Source organism: Eupeodes corollae, chromosome 1, assembly GCF_945859685.1.
Source record: "Eupeodes corollae chromosome 1, idEupCoro1.1, whole genome shotgun sequence".
Taxonomy (NCBI): domain Eukaryota; kingdom Metazoa; phylum Arthropoda; class Insecta; order Diptera; family Syrphidae; genus Eupeodes; species Eupeodes corollae.
Window position 1 is genome coordinate 224375567 of NC_079147.1, and position 19856 is coordinate 224395422.

Genomic DNA, 19856 nt, shown 5'->3' on the forward strand with positions numbered 1-19856 from the left:
GTTTTTTTTTTGTTGGTTACTTATTGTGAATGCACAACAACCAAAGTTGTCATGTTTTGACAAGTCAAAGTCAAGCATTTTTCGTGGTTTGATTCTTTCTACCCGCGGGGGCACTTTTTTTGTTGCTTTCTTGTTTTATGAAGTTTGTTATAAAATAATTGTTAACTTATTATTTAATTTCATTAACATTATAAATACCTCATAAATATCAGTTGTCATAATGAACGATAGGCCGCCAATCTACAGCCCACCACTTCGACCAGAAGACGAGGAAGATGAGCGCAGACATTTCCTCAATATTATCCAAGCTCTTAAATGTTATAGGTAATATTTATTTACATTTATTAATAATTTTTTAATGAATTGAATTCACTGCTATTCAATTAATGTAGTACAGTAGTTACAATGGTAACAATTTTAAATGCAATCGGTACTTGTTTTCTTCTAAATGATTTGATAATAAAAAAGGAGAATTGAAATATTTCCCAGATTTGTGTGCGCGGGTTTTGTTGATAAATTCCTTTTCTTCTTTTTTTGTTTTGTTAAATGCATTTGTATTTGCTTATTTTTTTAAAACTTGTTTATTTAATCTTTGTTGGTCATTAACCTCCTTAAGATTGTTAAACACAGCTGTGAATAAATTCGAAATCTGTCCCAAAAGAAGAAGCTAAATTAACTAAGGTTAGGTACGGGTAGTGTTAAGATTGTATGGAACAGTAGCAGTCAGTTAGCAACTTTACTAACATGATCTAGCTGGATAACATGTGACACTGAGTGTGTTCTATACTCTATTCAATTTTAGCCCACTTATTTACGGTCTTATTCTAGTATCAGACTCAAATGAATATCTCGATTGTTTCAATAAGTTCATTAAAATAATTGTTCTCTTTTCCAAATGACAAACTTTTCAATCGATTTACTACACTAACTTTATAGTAAAGTATTTACAATTTTGGATCAAGCCTGTTGTTAAAGGCAATCATGATTTTATGGCAATAAAATCTAAAGTGTTGAATCAAATATAAAATGTTTGTTCGTCGACAGTTGTGAGAATCGTTCAATCCCAACCTCATGAAACCAATTTTCAGACTTGGCAGCATAATACATAAGGTTGACTGTGTGCCCAATTTTTTGTATAGATGTTGAAAAATTAATTTATCTTGACATATTGTTTAATGTTGTCTATACAAATATGGCCCTTAGTTAATGTTTTAGCAGGGTAATTACACTAAAGTATACCCAAATAAATAAACTTGAATCTTATTAAAAAGAATTCAATTGAGCCCAAGCCTATAGATATTAGGAATAAGCTTTCAAACATGCGACATTTTTGAAGACGTTGCCCTGTAGAGCTCATCCCTATATATGCTGTCATACGCGGCTTTAAAATCGATAAAGAGATGGTAGGTATCGATTTGAAGCTCCTGGGTTTTTTCCAAGATCTGCCGTAGTGTGAATATTTGGTCGCTAGTGGACTTTCCTGGTCTGCGTGCGCTTGCCGACATTCATAGTGAAACCTAGCACTTCAGAGGCGGCATCTCTGATGGCTTCAAAGGAATGTTGTCACAGGTTTCCAATGTTTAATGCAGGCAGCATAGATGTTAAGATCTTACTAGAGACTCGATCGGAAAAGTACATAGCAATCTCTTGCGATTGTAGCCGTCTAACGTCGAAACTTCTTACAGTACTTCCTTGTTTTGGCTTGGATCGGGACATTCTTAGCCGGAGCTTGGCTAAAACGAGGTAGTGATCCGAGTCAATGTTTGCTCCTCGGAAAGTTCGGACATCCTGTATACTGGAGAATTGTCGTAAGTCGATCGCAATGTGGTCAATCTGGTTGCAAAGTGATTGATCAGGAGATTTCTATGTCCCCTTGTGGATATTAAGATGTGTGAACTGCGTACTAGCTTCCAGAACGTCTCACCAGGCCGCGAAATCGATCAGCTTGAATCCGTTGTCGGAGGTGGTGTCGTGCACGCTGTATCTCCCGATTGTGCCACCAAAGTTGTCTTCAATGCCTAGCTTGGCGTTAAAATATTCCAAGATAATTTTAATGTCACAGGGCACTGCTCATAAGTCTTGTCCAAAAGCTCGAAGAATATGTCTTTGGTGTCTTCATCTTTCTCCTCTGTTGGGGAATGCGCGCGTATTAGGCTTATGTTGGCGAATTTAGCTTTGATGCGGATTGTCGTGATGCGCTCGCTCACACTGCTGAAACTCAAGACTTTTTGCCTGAGTCTAGTTCCAACAACAAATCCACCCTTAAATAGACGCTGTCTTTGTTCTCGGTAGCACTCGCCGTAGTATACATCGCAGTCTTTTAGTTTGCGTCTGCTCCGTCCATCTCATCGAACTTCTTGGATGGTTGTAATATCTGCCTTGCAGCAGTTTAGGGCTTCCACTAGTTGTTCGGCTGCACGTGGTCTGTTAAGGGACTTAACATTCCACGTATAGATCCGAAGTTCGTTGTCCTTATTTCGTTTGCGTGGATTGTCAACAGTGAATCCGTCCATATCCGAGGCTTGTTGGTGCTTCGCAACTAAGGTATTTTTTACTAGGTCAGGAAGTCACCTCGACGGCACAACCCCCAACCCGGAAGGCCAGATCCTTAGTATAACTCGAAGGATGGGAGCCGGAGAAAACCGCTCCTTATAGGCCTGGGCTCCGAATAAGTCGAAGAAGCACTATAAGGTGTTGACTAAGTAGTTCAACCTTACTGGAACTGTAGACGCCACCGTTGATTCCATCTCGAGAATTCGTCCGCTGTGGTTTGGATAAGGAGAGGTGTCTTAATGGAAACACCTATCCCTCCCTCTCTCGTTTGCTGCCCCCAACAACTTTTCACTGGGGTTAGAACCCAATCTCCAGTTGAGGTAATAGGCACCCGATGTTTACAGCCGGGAGGTGAAAGTAGGAGTTGATAAACAGAGGTGGGTTTTGACAAAATCCTGTGGACGCTTGTGTCCTCTTGAATACACATGTATACCATTTCAACATCCCCTACCATTACTCGCACACAGAGATTATATAAAGTTGCGCCACCTAATTTATTTCTTTTAATGGCTTAAATTGTAATTTTGGCTTAATCAGAATAAAAAGAAATTTAAATGTTATATAAAATAGTTATAAAGTTCTACACGATCCTCATGTGTTCATTTAGCTTTAATATTAAATCATTACATTTAAGATGTGTTGCCGTTCACGTATCACAAATGGGTGGTCGGTGCAATCTCGTAGATAAATCTTGTTATTTAGAAAATAGGGAATATTTATGCGTCTTAAGAATTCAATCCTAATATAATAAATCAAACAAAGTTTCCAAATTGAAGTTATACATATACATAAACTCTATTACAGGTCTTATTCATATGCTCGAGTTGATAAAACTGAATACTACCTCAACACTCTTAACGAACGCCATCAAAATATGTTGGCCAAGTATCGAAACCACATCGGAGCCGTCCGCTACTGTATTGACGAAAACTTCAAAGTTATCCAAAAAATGCTGCGTGACTCGGATGAAGTTGAAAAACTGTTCTGTCAATATCCAACAGGTCCAGCAGTACACCAAGAAGATGCACATGCACAAAAAGTCCGTTACCAAGACATGGAAAATGTAAGTACAAACAAAAGAACCTAAAAAAAAAGAACAATTCTTTTATATGAGCCATCAGCTTGAGATTCTTTTTCAATTTTAATCTTCAATGGAACAAAATATTCCAAAACAATGTGGTGTGACTTTTCTTTCGTTTACATAATCACATACCAGCCAGTCGTTGAACCTTTTAAATTATTAAAGGTCCAGTCCACGCTGAAGCAGTTCGCACGCGATTGGAGCGCCGAAGGTGAACCTGAACGTTCACAATCCTACAAACCAATTATTGATGCGATTGAGAGTTTTTTCGATCCAGAGAAAATGTTAGTTTACATAATTTTATTAATTAATAAAAATATATATATAAATATTAATAAAAACTTTTTTCTTAAATAAAAGGGAACTAAATGAAGTTAAAGTTTTAGTACCTGGAGCTGGTCTGGGGCGACTGGCTTATGAACTGGCATGTCGGGGATATTTCTGCGAAGGCAATGAGTTTTCCTATTTTATGTTGATTGCTTCCAATTTTGTGTTAAATCAGTAAGTATTTAAATATATATTTTGTTTAAACAAATAAATTTAAGGTTTGTGCTTTCAGATGCACAATTGAAAATCAGTTCACATTGTATCCATGGGTTCATCAGTACGTAAACAATCTCAGAAAATGTGATCAAGTTGCTCCTATTAAATTTCCTGACGTTTGTCCACTTAAATCACCTCCAAAGGGTGAGATTATGATTACTGCTGGTGATTTTCTACAGGTATTTTTTTTTTTTCACTTAGCAACAGCAATAGTTAACCTAAATGTTACGTTCCATTCTTGTAGGTGTATGAAATTCCAAATTCATATGATTGTGTAGCCACGTGTTTCTTTATAGACTGTGCAAATAATATCGTAGAATTTATCGAGACCATATATAAGTAAGTATTGTTTTTTAATTTAAGTTTCTAATTAATATACTCTTTTAAATTTTAGAATTTTAGTTCCTGGAGGAATTTGGGTTAATCTAGGTCCTCTGCTGTACCATTTCAGTGATATGCAATCTGAAAATAGTATCGAACCAACGCACGAAGACTTAATGACAATAATTGATGCAGTTGGTTTCGAGACAATCAAAAGCGAGACTGGTGTACGTACAAAGTATGCACAAAACCCTAGATCCATGCTGAAGAGTGAATACGAAAGCCTCTTCTGGGTATGTCGAAAACCAAGCATAATAACTACGATGCCGCCAACAGATAATGACCAAAATGGCATATCGGGGGATATGAAAATTGAATGAGGCAATAACTTTGTAAAACATTATCACCTCCAAAAATGAATTAGCTTTACGTTTATTTTTTTTTTATTTTTGTTCTTCTTTTCTTTTACATGAACACATAAATTTTGTTTTTTGTTTTTTTATTCAATTTCACTATTTCACCTTTTTAAACGTTACAATTTGAATTCAAAAACTGAACAAACAACTGAGGTACTTTGTCGAGAGTGCTACTAGTTGAATGCATTTTGCTATAGTTTAGAAATTGCCTTCGCAATCGGTTCAACTGAATTGCATTAATATTGTCTGGGAGGTCGACTTTAATGTTGCTACCTTTAACTGGTACCGGTCCGGTGATTCCTATTTTGCGTGACGACATAACATCTGCCACTATTTGTTGGGTCAATTGATCCATTTCGAAAAGGTAGTTGGTTGCACTTATGGGAGCCTGGAAGACGATCAAATATGATATAGAACTTGAAGTTAGATAAGTAAATCTAAATCAATGTAAATTATTTAATGTGACAATTGTTTTGTTTATATACAACATACATAACATTTTCTTTTGTTTGTAAATAATAATAATAATAAAAAAAACATAAAACATTTAATATAATTAACTTACGTTTTGTGTACTCATGTTTGGAGGTAATGGCGCTGAGTCAAAGAGGGCACTATAAATGCCCTCACAGTCGAGATTGTCTTCGGGAAATACGACGAATAAAGGTTTGTCCCAGCGGCAGTTGCCGTGAGGTTCTTCAAAACGCATACACAATGCATCGAAAATTTCCCTCGTATAGGGAACATTCGAGTTATTGAGATTTGAATCATCATCGGAGGTGAGATTCGTTTCTTTTTCTTCTTCAGTTCGTTGACAATTAAACTCCCACGCTTTATCTTTTTGGATACCACAAAAGAGGGTACATTGTGTGCCGCGAGCTGCTTTGGTTGCACAAAAAAGTTCATAGCGGTAGCCTTAAAATATATTATAATTGATGTTAGTAGACCCTTCGAAATAATGATAAAGACAAGAAAATAAACACTTGCTGTCCCCTCTGTTGTCCTGAAAAAATATTATAAAAGAATGACAACCCTTTTGTTTGACCTTTTCTTTTCATAACGGTAAAACTAAATTTTCCTTTAATGTGTCTTTTGTCTTACAAAACCTATAAATCTTTATTGCGGTGCAAAATATTTATAAGGCCAAATCGGTTTAATTAACAATCATACAAAATTAAAATTTTCACATAGAGGTTTGTTAGTTATAAATATTTTATAGATTTTGTTAATAAATTGAAATTATTAGAACTAAGCCTGTCAAGCAAACGAAATAAGGACAACGAACTTCGGATATGTTAGGTCCCTTAACAGACCACGTGCAGCCAAACAATTTGCGAAAGCCCTTAACTAATACTAGGCAGATATTACTGCCATCCAAGAAGTGCGGAAGGATGGAACGGGCGAACGCAAACTAAAAGACTGCGATGTATACTAACTACAACTGCTACCGAGAACAAAGACACCGTCTTTTTGGGTGTGGATTTGTTGTTGGAACTAGACTCAGGCAAAAAGTGTTGAGTTTCAACAGTGTGAGCGAGCGCATCACGACAATCCGCATCAAGGCTAAATTCGCCAACATAAGCTTAATATGCGCGCATGCCCCAACAGAGGAGAAAGATGAAGACACCAAAGACATATTCTTCGAGCTCTTGGACAAGACTTATGAGCAGTGCCCTGGCTATGACATTAAAATTATCTTCGGAGATTTTAACGATAAGCTAGAAGAGAAAACATCTCTGGTGGCACAATCCGGAGATACAGCGTGCACGGACACCACCTCTGACAACGGATTCAGGCTGATCGAATTCGCTGCAGGGCGAGACGTTCTTGTAGCTAGTACACAGTTCACATATCTTAATATCTACAAGGAGACATGGAAATCTCCTGATCAATCAACTTGCAACCAGATTGACCACATTGCGATCGATGCACGAAGCCCCTGGTTTGACGACGAATGCCGGCAAGCGCACGCAGCGAAACAAGAGACATACAAAACGGCGCTGCACAGAGCTGCTCGCGACCTCTACGAGCAGAAAAGGTGAAAGGAACACCGGCTTCGTAGATGGAAAAAAAGAGAGCACGAGAAGCACGCGATCGAGGATATAGAGGGATGTCACAACTCCCAAGGGTACCAGCCACGAACCGAAAGCCTGTAAAGACGATCAGGAGAACATCGTAGTAGAACCGCAGACTATGTTGACAATATGGAAAGACCACTTCTAAGAATTCCGCTGTAAAGGAAGATAGAACCACTCAACCAAGGCGAGTGCAACAAGTTTTAAAAGATGACAAAAATATTGAATATGTGAAACGCGTCCCGCAACCAAAACTTAAAGCAATTTACAACAAAAGAGGGTACATTTGGCGTTTTTCTTTTTTAGTTCAGAGCTGAGCTCTGAGCGAGCAGAGTAGATTAGAGTAGAGTTCTGAGCAGATTATGTTCAGAGCTCTCTGATTTAATTATGAAACAACTTGAGCACTAAACTGTCATGATTTTAAATGTCGCCTGTATGAAGGCGTTCAAAATTTTCTTTAATCAAATTAATTAATAAAACAGTCATAGAGTTGGTCCATTTGACTCCTGAAATCAATTTGATTCATAAAAATGCTATATGCAATTAGTTTTTTCTGCACTACAGCGATTAGCCTCTTCCGTCATTTTTATTGTTTTAACGATAATTTTTTTTAATTTCCTGACTTTCAAATATCAAATTGTTTGTGTTCAGCATTTTACTCCGTTTACTCTGTTATTTTATTCTGAGCTCACAGAGCGTGCTCTGACCATATTCAGAACTAAAAAAGTAACACGAATTCGAAGCTCTGAACGATCAGAGCTCAAAAATAAACACAATTATTCTTTTGACAGTTCGAGCTCTGCTCTGAACTCAAAAAGAAAAACGCCAATTGTATGCCGCGAGCTGCTTTTGTTGCGCAAAAAAGCGATAGCTGTAAAATATATTTAAATTGATATTACTAGACTCTTCGATATAATGATAAAGACAAAAAAAAAACACTTGCTGGCCTGAAAAATTATTATTAAGGTATGACAACCCCTTTGTTTGATCTTTTCTTTTTATAACGGTTAAACTAAATTTCTCTAACGTATCGTTTGTCTCACAAAAATTATTAATGTTCATTGCGGTACGAAATATTCGATACGATCGATACAAAACAAAAATAAGAAAATCTTCAGATAACAGTTAAGTTTTAAATTATTTATAAATTATGTCAGTAAATTTGAATTTATTAGAATTAAACATGACACCATATTTTTATACTTATAATGCCTTGTTGAAGGCCATTAACTGAAGAACAGCAGGTTTGTGTTGCTGTGTACTGAGAAGTGGTTAACACAACAAGGCAAATCGGTGGCATACTTAAAAGAAGTAAATAAAAGGAAAGTAATACCATTATAGCCAATTTCTTGAAGCTGAAGGAAAATTATGGAGAAGTTAAGGTAGAACAAAATTGAAACGTAGGGATAGTAGAGAAATTAAACTACTAGCCGTTAATAAATCGATAAGCCCGAGAAACATTTTAAACCTTAATGTGTCAGCAAGGCGGGTGTAATAAGTTTTGAAAGGCGGAACAAATATTGAATATGTAAAACGCGTACCGAAACCAAATCTTACAGCACGTCACAATGCAAACAGCTTGACTTTTGCTCAAAGGGCTTAATAAAGAACTGAAAAGCAGTCTAGATATATTCGCTATTTTGAAGGTGGCACGTTGATTAGCTTTATTAATAATTTGGTCAAAATGGAAATTGAAATTCAAGTGTTTGTCACACATAGTACCAATAGAATCGACTACGTTGACGGCGTCATTAAGGAAGTAGTATACTCTGAGATGGGATTTGTTTGCGCGAAAAGGTCATTTGTTTACATTTACCTACATTTAACTCTAGGAAATTATGCATGCACCAAACAAAAAAGATATTAAGATCATTATGTTAAAGTAAGGAATCAGATGGAGTAGAGATAATCTTTATAATTTTCTTATCATCCGCAAACATTAGGAAATGAGTTTTTTTTTAATTTAAGACAGACATCGTTAACAGATAAGACGAAGAGAAGGGGGCCAAGGTGACTACCTTGTGGTACTCCAGAAGTTGCAGCCAACTCCATTCTTTGAACGTACATTTTGACTAAGACAACTACATAGTTAGTTTTTCAAAAGTCATGAATTTCAAATTCAGAACTTTACTTCACAACCTTCTACTTTAAGTTCATAGTACAAAAAGTACCAACAAAATTACTGCCTACAAAAGATTTGTATTTTGTATTGTAAAGAAATATTACTTATTTCTTTTCCAATTTGACAATGAACCCTTTTACAAAAAGCATTAAATGAAGTTGTGCAGAAAAGAAATAAATTTCAGCTTTGAGTTGAATGAAAAAACCTGATCAGCTGTCATTTTGATAAAAGTACACTTGACTTAATACTTAGGGAGATTTTTCTTGACTTACTTTCCGGTCAACTTTCCATTTAAAGTGCCTTAATTGGAAGGTAATTTTTTGGCAGCTGGCCAATCAAATACTAGAAACTTGCCTAACTTTCAAGTCGCTTATTACGTCTGAACCTGCCCAATTTCACAATGAATATTGCAACTTGATGTACTCTCAACTCTGGCATACCGAACTACTTTGAAGACTCCAATTCACGTGAAATGTTTTTTTTTCATAATTTTTAAAGCTCGCGTCGGATTCCTTAATATCAATTAAAGAAGAGCCTTCCAAGGAGATACAGATGGAATATGTACATTATGTAATATGGATACCATGCACTTCAGTGGAATCTATTCAAAACGTACAGAAGAAAATTTCTTGGCAGTGGCATATTTTCTCAACGTACTTAATAGATAGTCATACTCAAACTTATATTACTTCTTAAAAGAGTCAATTAAATATCGCAATCTTAGTATAAATTAATTTTCATAACATGTATGTATGTAACTTAATCTACTTACTAAGCTTATATATTTTTAAATTTATTTTTTAACCTGACAGGCAACTTAAAGTTATTGTCAAAACTAATTTTAAACAAGCAATACTCATTTTTTGTAAAATCTTTTTGAAAATCAAATTATATATCTATCTACATATCAGTGGATTAATGCAAAGATACATCTATTTGTATGTATTTTATTGAAAATTATTGAATGTCAACAATATTGTTGAGCTTAATAAGGCTTGATTATCGTATAAAAATATTGGAACCCAATATAATAATGAATGCATGCACTTTGCCAGAGAACATGCCGATTGGACGGTGAATCGATGGAAATTTGTTTTGTGGAACGATGAGATTAAGATATATAACATTGGAAAAAATTATATAAGACGCCCAAATTGCAAGGACCTTTATCCAAAATACATTTCACGTGAAGTCAAAAATGGCAGTGGATCAAGCAAGAAAACATGCCGGTTATTTTGTCTTTTAAGCAAGATAATGATCCAAAATATACTGCTAAGATCACAAAACGATTCTTCGAACAAGATGCTACGCGAGTACTTGACCCGATTTAAATCCCATCAAGCACCTATAGAATGACTTAAAAAATACATAACAAAATTTAGATGCCTTATTCGAAATTGAAACGAAAGCCTGCTTTGGCCTTGCAGTGAAATGATGTCAAGACATTATTGAGTTTATGAAAAGACGATGTGCAGGAGTATTAAAGCAACGAGGCTATCCAATCTAATATTAAACAGTCAACATAAAAAAAAAACCAACTGAAAATATTTTTTGTTACTTTTTCTTTGCAATTTGACCTTCGTTTTTAATTAGTTGGCGCAGACAAATGAGTAGTTTAAGTATAAAAATATATTTATGCTTATAAAAATGTATTTATTTATTGTGATATTTTCAAAAAGAATGTTTAAAATTTTAAGAAAATATTAAATAAAATTGAGTATTGTTCGAATTGAAAAAGAATCCATGTTTTTATTGAAAAATAAAAGGAGAGGATGCAGATATTTTTGAGATATCTGAAGGAACTTACATTTCAGCTCGGTTTAGGACAAGATGTTTTAGTTGACCGAACTACAGTGTACTAAACCATTAAACACGTGTTCAACAAAATTATGGAAAAGTTTCATGTTCATGTAAAATTTCCGTCGAATCGTTGGGAAACCGAAGTAGACGAGGCTAAATGGGCAGAAACATACGCTTCCTATAGCTTTTGGAGCTTTCGATTGTAACCAGATTGCTCTTTTCAAACCTTTAAGATTTACCAATGAATTCGTGAACCTTAAAAGTTGTACAAACAACATGCAATGCGGCTGAAGAATTTATAAATTGGAATACCCAGCGGCCAGGCTCAGCTCTTAAAAAGATCAACAATATATTAATTAACAAACGAGAATATGCAGGGAAAAGATATGGTTCTTAAAGATTCTCGGAAATATAAAATAAGCCAGTATTGAATTGAAATTATCAAAACCATTGTATTACAGCTACCCTAGGAATACTAGCACATGAGGGCAAGTTTTGGCCCTACAATGTAGGCACATTTGGACTTTTTTTTATCAATTAACGGTTAGTAAGTTAGATTCAAATCTTGAGAGATGCTCTTTTTACATGAAAGCAATAATTGTAATATACAATAATTAAAAACTAGTTACCTTTTGCTTTTCAGTAACACAAATAACAAGAGTCTTAGGTTAAGTTTCTAAGACAAAACATTTGAATAAACAAAATAATTCTAGAAATATTAAGCTGAAACCAGGTATTTTCTAGCTAAAGCTATTAAGCGTAAACTTTGTTTATTCACATGAAACAAAGTTTAATTAAGAACTGTCTAGCTCTAGCTACTAGGAATAGCTATTGCCAAAAATAGCTCTACCTTTTTTATACCTAAGGCCCCATGGTCCAATATCAGTCATGGAGGGTACCAACAGCTTTAATGCAAGAAGCATTTTTTATGACAAGATTTTTTCTTGGAGATTAGTCAATCCTTCTTAAATTTATCCAGGACATTTAACTTCCCAAAAATAGGAAACAGCAACAAGTAAGTACTGGTTGATAGAAATCTAAGACCTGCGATATGTCAATTCAAGGGTGGGATTACCTACCGTCTGTCTTAGAAATTAAGTTCTAATACACAGCTTACGTGAACTTTTAATACTTTTTTAAAACATAAACAAAAGAAGCCCTCCACTTCGCTAGTCACAGACCCTCAGGAAAGATGAGTTGTAAGCTAGCCTGATAACTTTTATTCTACAAAATAACTTTTTTACAAACTTTACCCCAACATACCTTTTATATAATTTCCAGCATCCAGTATAACAACATCATCCTTATTTAACAACCTTATTGCTTCCGACTTCAAATCACTTCGGACTATCTTTTCCTTTTGAGAATCAGCATAATAAACATTCTTCTTGAAACCAGCCTTGGGGATTGCTGCATTCTCTGATATTAATTTCACTTGTTTGCCTTTTGTAGCAAGGAACTCCTGCAGCTGTTTCGCTCGAGTGGTTTTTCCACTTGATGGGAAGCCGGATATTATAATTAATGGCATGGGAAAGTTTTATAAAAATTCAAGAAATATGTGACCACAATTTGTGTGTTTTTTTTTTAAGGCTATATTATTTCAAAATGCGATTTACGAATAGTTTTCAAAAAAGAAATGTCAAAAAAATGAATTCACCTTTACCACATTTATTGCGAAGTATTAGAAAAGATCTGTTTCCTTACCCAATATTCCAATGAAAAAAAAAAAGAGTTTTTAACAGGCATTTGAGTTACTTTTTTGTTTCACTCTTTTAGTCAAATTTCTTAATACATACAATAAATGGCAAAGTAAAAAGTCAAGATTTAGAAAAACTAGAGTTTTCTTATATTTCAATTTATATTTAAACTTGCATTTCTTAAGACAATATAGATGAGTGCTTATTTCGTGGTTAAAAACCGATATCATACTATGTCAGCGATGCCTATGACCATATTCTTTTTTGAATCAATGGCTGCATGCCCTTGATGACATAACAAATTCTGTCTTTAAGACTTTGGATCGATTGTTGATAATTCCTATATACTTTATATTTTACGTGGCAAAACAAACAAAGGCTAAAGATATTGAATTACAAGATGTTTTTGCTAAATTGTGTTAACTTCTTATCTATGTAAAATTTCGATTTGTTCGTTATATGGTAAGTACCGTCCACTTGCAGTGAATTTTAAGAAGTTCAATGCGTTTATCATTATCACAAAATTGCAGTTTCAAAAGTGACAACTGTTCAATTGATTTGCTTTTCAAAGTCTCAAGGTATTAAGAATGATTTTGACTTTTTGCAGAAAAACTTACTAGTTGACTTTTCAGTTCGATTTTTGAGATCTCTGAAATTTAAACATGCTATGAAAATGACAATTAATAAAAAGGCTCGATCACAATAATCAAAATCAACTGAATCGAGGTGAAAATCCGAACCGGCAGGTGTTCAAAATTAAATTTTTGTTTTCAAAAATGGCAGTTGTTCGTCCTTTTCCTTTGCTGCTTGGTTGATCCTTTTTCTCTTTGTCGTTGTCGTATTTTAAATTAAAAGAAAATTATATTTTCTTGATAAATAAACCAAAGAAACATTGTTTTTAATTAAAAAACAAAATGTCTTGTGCAGTTGATAATAATGCATTCGAAATGATTATAACTCCTTCGCGTAAAAGAAAACGCGATTCAGGACGCACAGAATTACCTCTGGAAAATACTCCTCCCTTAAAAACAACGCCTCACCAAAGATCATCTGCATTTACAAATGCTGCCTTTTCATCCACACCAAAGAAAGAAATTCAGAGTATTATTCAGAAGTTTAATCGATTTCCACCTAGCAAGAGACGTCCTTTGGGCAAGGAAAATGGGATTCGCTTTGCTACAGCTGATCCTTGCTTGGAGGTGAAATCCATATCTGACTTGGTGCATAAGAATGAAGAACCTACAAGTGGTAATCCATTTGAAGTGATTCGAAAACCTCCAAAGAAGAAAAAGAAAGCTGACCTCGAAGATGCTTGTTTTGTTAATACCGGACTAAATCTAGAAATACCAGAGAAGCAGTTTAATCCTTTTGAGGTAAGTTCTTCCTTAGTGTATCTAGGTATAGATGTATTTACTCTATAGTTTTATTAAATTTTGAGACTCCTACTTTGTGTTTTACAAATGTTCCTATTGAAGGTTGTTTCAAAAAGGAGGCTAGAGAGGATTTGAAATGTACTCGTAGGTATTAAGTAGAAAACAGGTTCACTGTACATCTATACATGCTTATATTTATCAAAGCTTGTCACTAATTTCCAGATCATCCATAAGTTAGCTCCTATGAGCAAATGAATTAATTCTTGTATTTATGTTCATCAATTCTTCCTTTTTAGGTAATGCGAGACTCTCCGACTAGATTAGTAAAATCCAATGAACCTCAATGCTTTGTGAATCCAGCTCTAAATATTCGCACACAAGACACAACTTTAGCTCGCAATCCATTCGAGATACAACGCCATAATCCGGCAATATCCGAAAACACCTCAGATGGCATTGAAAATCCAGGTTTAGACTTGGCAAACACAACGCTGCGAATTGGAATTCCATTTACACCAACTATTGGTTGCCGAATTGATTTCAATAATCTAACTCCTTCGAAGATGTTGTCCGAGAAATTAGTGTTCTCTCCAATGATTGGAAAAAACAGAGTTCTAACAGACATTAACGAAGAAGACACAACAATGGATATCGGAAAAGAACTTGATCTTTATCAACTGGAGTTGGAGAACAGTATAAATGAGGCTAAGCAGAGGAAAACTACAAACATTGATTGTAGAACGTTCAGTGAAAAATTGGAAGATATAAAGGAAGATTCACAAGAAGAAAAAGAAGAAGGTGACGTTCCAGAGCAAGCGCAAGGGGAAGAACCAAAAACACCCGAAACAACTAATGTTCTAGAGAATACTCAGAGCAAGTTAAGGCTTGAAGCGGTGGAAACTCCACCTGTTCAAAAGCTATCAGATCAAGATACTGTCCCAAATGCAGCAGGCAATGTTAACAAAACTTATGTTAAGGAAGCGGCCCACAATGAATCTTTTACAGATGATGAAGGTATTGACTATGACGATACCGATGATGATGCTGTAGTAGATTTTAAAGCTCCTGCTCCATTTGTGCGAGCTTATCGTAGACCGGACCCCATTCCTCCATCACCGCTGAGTATCGAAAACCATAACAATGAATTAATGAAGGAGGATTCAAAACCTCTAACAGCTGGAAGTGAGACTAAGTCGTCGATGAAAAGTATGATCCGCAACAGTATTCGAAAGCTGATTCACCCAAATAAAACAAGCATTGAAGATAAAGCAGAGAAAAAAACACATGCCTCATCGGAGAATCATTCCTCAAATGGTCATCATTTCATGGAAACAATAAGACATAGTTTACGACGAAAACCCCAAAAGGATGTCATTGAAATGCCGTCTGCCGAGCCTTCTGTTCGTGAAATATCCATTATTGATACAAGCGAAAGGAAAATGAAACTCAAATCAAACGCAATCCACACAGGTTACATAAAAATGGAAGATCTTGCCACGGAACGAAAGACTTCCTTGCGAAGTAGCATAAGAAAATCTACTCGCGATGTTAAGAATCAAATTATGAAATCTGTTTTTCATAAAAACAATGAGGAGTATAATTTTTCTTAGTAACAAAATAAAAACCTTAATATTTTTAAGGACACCATTTAAGGAGGTATTATTTTTTAAGTTTATATAACTCTTAAACCAGTATTATACCTGTTCTCTTTGTTTTATCCGTCTTTTATTTATTCAAATATAGTTTTGTGTTTTTGGAAAAAATATTTAGCATATATGCACCCATTTATTATTATTTAATAAAAATATATTGTTTCACTAAAATTTGTGTTTTTTATTATAATTGAATGGAATATAACGCTTTGGTGACGTATTTTAAAAAAATGATCTTTGAAATTTATATTCAGTAACTTGAAAGAAAGGCAAGTTTTAAGTATCTGTTTGGTAAGCTGCTAAAAAAAATGTCCTTCCAATTAAGGCAACTTTATTGGAAAGTTGGCCTAAAAAGTCAAATCTACTTATGTCAAAATGACAGTTGATCATGTTTTTGCATTCAACTGAAGACTGAACTTTATTACTTTATGAATTATATATTTTGTACACAATTCCATTCAATGTTTTGTTAAAAAGGATTCCTTCTCAAATTGGAAGATAAATAAATAAAATTACTTTACAATACAAATCGTGATGGACTTTTAGCTTGCCTGGAGATTGTTTTGTAGACAGTAATGTCTTAGGTTGTTTTTTTTTATGATGAACTGATGGTAGAGGTTAGAGAAGTAAAGTTCCGAGTTTGAAGATTATGACACTTGAAAAACTAACCAGTGGCCGTGGGCAAGGTTTACGTTGTGAAAGAACGCAGTTAACAGCAAATAAACTCCCTTATGTTTGTCTGAACCTGCCCAATATCTAAAATAGCTACAGTGAGTGTCATTAATGTTCGGTTTTTATTCTTAAACATGCTTTTGTTGTTTTTTTTCGTAGTAAAAGTTGAATTTAGGTTTATTATTTAGTTATTTAATAAATTAGTATATTATTCCCTAAATATTTCATTAACAAAATTTGCAATCACTCAACTGCATTAAGATATACGATAAACAACTCAAAAAGGACACATGAAAGCGCTTCATTAATATTCGGTTTTTTGTTTTCTTTGCTGAGTTTGAAATTTGCTCCGATTAACAGTTTGTCTATTCAAGAGTACCGTTAAAATAAAGTGTTCTTTATTGTAAGATCGTTTGGTTTTATTTAAAAAGTTAATCATAGGGCGCAAAGGAAAAAATGCAAGCCTTGAAATAAGAAACCTTGTTATTCTTCACCATAATAAAGGCGAAACATACAAACAAAATTGCTGATCTTTTAGACATGAAGCCAAACACTGTCAGTGATATTGTTCGGAGGTATAAAAGAGAAGGAAGGATCGAACCAAAGAAGCAGATAGGTCAACCAAAAAAGTTAACAATGAAAGAAGTACGGCTTATAGTAACAAAAATTAAAGCAAATCCTTGTTTAAGTGAAAATATCTGCATCAACGGTACACCGAACCCTAAAGACAATGGTCGTGTTACCCGAAAAAAGCCATTTATCAATATGCGCAACAGGCAAATTCAGATCAAATTTGCGAGGTAACACAAAAATAAGGATGCAACTTGAGTGGATGATGTAGTATTTGCTGACGTTATGGTGTGGCGCTAGTCAAATGAAGAGCTTAAAAGCAGGAACACAAAGCAAACAGTGAAGCATGGAAGTGGGCACATCATGGTTTGGGCGTGCATTTCGGCAAGAGGCATGGAAAATTTAGTATTCATCGACAGTTATAATGAAAAAGGAATACTATTTGAGGATCCTAAAAGAAAATTTAAGGCAAAGTGCTGAGAAAATGTGCATTTTAAGGAATTTCAAAATTTACCAGGACAACGCCCGAAGCACAAGGCGCATGTTGTAAGGGAATGGCTTCTATATAACTCTCCAAAAGTTATCCAAATACCTCAACAATTTCCAGACCTTACATCAATCGAGAATTTGTGGAATGAATTGGATCGTCGAGTTCGCGAAAACCCTGTCTCTTCAATAAGTGCACTAATGCAACGGCTTCAAGAAGAATGAAGGGTATCCAACAAAAAGTTTATATAAGTATGTAAAAAAACGAATATTAATGAAGTGTTATTTTTTGAGTTTTCGTATTCTTCATTTAAACTGTTTTTTAACTTGTTTAAAGTGAAAAGTAAAGTGTTTTTATGGAAAGAAACAAAAAAAAACAATATTAATGGCACCCGCTGTACATAAATAACTGAAAGTTGAACTTTGTTACTTCTTGACTTATCTATTTTCTCCACAAATCTATTTATCGTTCTACGAAAAAGAGTTCTTTGTACAATTATAAAAGAAATAAGTTATATTTTTTAACAATGCAAAATACAAACCATAGAGGAAATATATTATATAGCCGAAAACCTGGGCACCATATTACATACAAGTGTTGACCGTTGCATGAAAAACACGGTATTTTGACGCCAGATCGATATCTTTGTTTTCAAAGAACCTAGTCCACATCATACTCAAGGCTAGTTTTGCTTCATTACTTTTTTTTGGCATGTTTTGAAAAATTGAGATTGTGTGTATTCCAAACACCCAGATACTTACATTCTTGCACAACGTCATCACCTTTGTCTTTCTTGTATTGAAGACTAATGTCGTCAACAAACCAAGCAAAAAGTAATGGGCTTAAAATACAGCCCTGTGGAACACCTGCAATTGTTTCAAACCATTCTTGGAGGTCCGTTCCAACCCATGCAGATGCCCTAGATGAAGCAAACAATTTATACATAAGTGTCAATTCTATTAAAGTTTTGACAACTAGTCCTCGCGAGAATTTGTAAACAAAAGCGTGGTTGTTGATTTGCATCTTTTCGAGTTTCACAATGATCTTCGCATTCGGGTTAATTTCTAGAAGTTTATTTCTATATTGAACAAGTATTTGTCTCTTCTTTCTGTAGATAATAGACTGCTCTCGGAAGACGCTTATCCCTGAATTTTTAAGCTTTAAGACGATTTCGGCAGAAATAAGCTCGAGAATGACAGTTCCGCATTGTGCTATGTTGTTGTGGATTTCGCGGGAACGTTTAATTTGCAAATTATCGCCTTCCTGTAGCTCAAGAAGCCTCTTGCAAGTCTGTAAAGCTAAATGAGTTGCATTGGTTTCTGCGTTTATAGGAAGGTGTACTACAATTGAACTTTCGTTTGCATTTCGTTAGATGATTTCTAGCAGATCCTATCTTTCAGTCATCAAACTTAAATTGTGGTTAAGTTGTTCATTAACTGCTTTTAGAGAAATAATTTCACTGTGTAGCCTCCATAAATCGTCTCTTGTAAAGGAAGTGTTGATGCAAATTGGTTTTGAATTCCTGAATATTGCAATGGCTGGGAAAGACAGAATGTGGTAAGGAATTCCACATTCGCGTGGTACGGCTAAAGAACGTATCTCTATTTTTGACAATACGACCGAAATTGGGCTCGAGGGTATACTGATGCGCATTTCTAGAAGTGAGAGTATTACGGTTGAACTGTTTAAGAGTTCATATTTGTCTAGAGCATAAAACGTTAAAATAACGCGAAAAGGGTTAGACAAGAAACCTTACGGTTTTCAAGTGAAGTAAATGAACTGATGATGATATTATTACCAATCTATTTAAATGCTCTAAGTACAATACTGTCCAACAGGGTTGACTTAGTTGGGGGACCACCAGCCCAGGACGTATATAAGTCTTGTAGACAAAAACCAGATCAGAAGGGGAGACACATTTCTTTCATAGCCTTAGGATACCCAAAAATCTTGCATTATTTTTGGCGACATCTCGTATGTGGTCGTTCTTCAAGAGGTGGTTAGAGACACACATGCCGAGAATATCGAGATGTTCAGTCTCATTTATGCAAGTGCCATCCATTTATAATAGCAATGGGGCTACATATATCTCGCTTTAACGATACAAGACAGCATTGTGCTTTCGAAGCATTAAATTCAACATCCGAAGAAGAGGGACGTGAGTCAGAAAACGAAAGTGGAAAAGCTAAGAGTACTATCGCCAGCGATACAATGTATTTGAAAAATGAGAAAGTGTGTTGAAGATAGAACAGAGCGCTTGGATACACCAGCATTTGTTTTGTGGTTTATACTAATCAAACGAAGGAGAAATTCACAGAACTAAAAGCACACATTTTCGATAAGAGAACCTGATGTTAAACACTATCAAATTCAATTAAATTAAATTGGGCGCAACAGTCCGTTTGAGAACAAGGGCCTAGTGACTGACAACTTTCAACCATTCCTGTGTGCGAGTACTGTTTTCAGGGATGGAAAGGACCTACAGTTTTAAGCC

At 34.9% G+C, this 19856-nt stretch overlaps 3 protein-coding genes across 4 annotated transcripts; 2 read left to right on the forward strand and 1 right to left on the reverse strand.

The window, feature by feature from the left end:
• Positions 1–55: 55 nt before the first annotated feature.
• Positions 56–5478, forward strand: LOC129940215 (carnosine N-methyltransferase). Of its 2 annotated transcripts, none has more exons than XM_056048475.1 (7): positions 56–324; positions 3358–3616; positions 3800–3918; positions 3995–4135; positions 4194–4356; positions 4422–4516; positions 4572–5478. In XM_056048475.1, the coding sequence occupies exons 1-7, from the start codon at positions 221–223 to the stop codon at positions 4876–4878; spliced, it is 1188 nt and encodes a 395-aa protein (XP_055904450.1). In that variant the 5' UTR covers positions 56–220; the 3' UTR covers positions 4879–5478. The 2 variants fall into 2 exon arrangements, with proteins under 2 accessions (XP_055904450.1, XP_055904449.1); XM_056048474.1 differs by having other exon boundaries at positions 57–324; positions 3770–3918.
• Positions 4888–12522, reverse strand: LOC129940216 (protein KTI12 homolog). Its single transcript, XM_056048476.1, has 3 exons — positions 12175–12522; positions 5480–5829; positions 4888–5302 (listed from the first exon to the last, which is right to left on the reverse strand). Exons 1-3 carry the CDS (start codon positions 12437–12439, stop codon positions 5024–5026), a joined length of 894 nt encoding a protein of 297 aa, XP_055904451.1. The 5' UTR covers positions 12440–12522; the 3' UTR covers positions 4888–5023.
• A 777-nt stretch (positions 12523–13299) lies between these two features.
• LOC129940976 (uncharacterized) lies at positions 13300–15777 on the forward strand. Its single transcript, XM_056049508.1, has 2 exons — positions 13300–13981; positions 14278–15777. The coding sequence occupies exons 1-2, from the start codon at positions 13523–13525 to the stop codon at positions 15589–15591; spliced, it is 1773 nt and encodes a 590-aa protein (XP_055905483.1). The 5' UTR covers positions 13300–13522; the 3' UTR covers positions 15592–15777.
• Positions 15778–19856: the final 4079 nt, after the last annotated feature.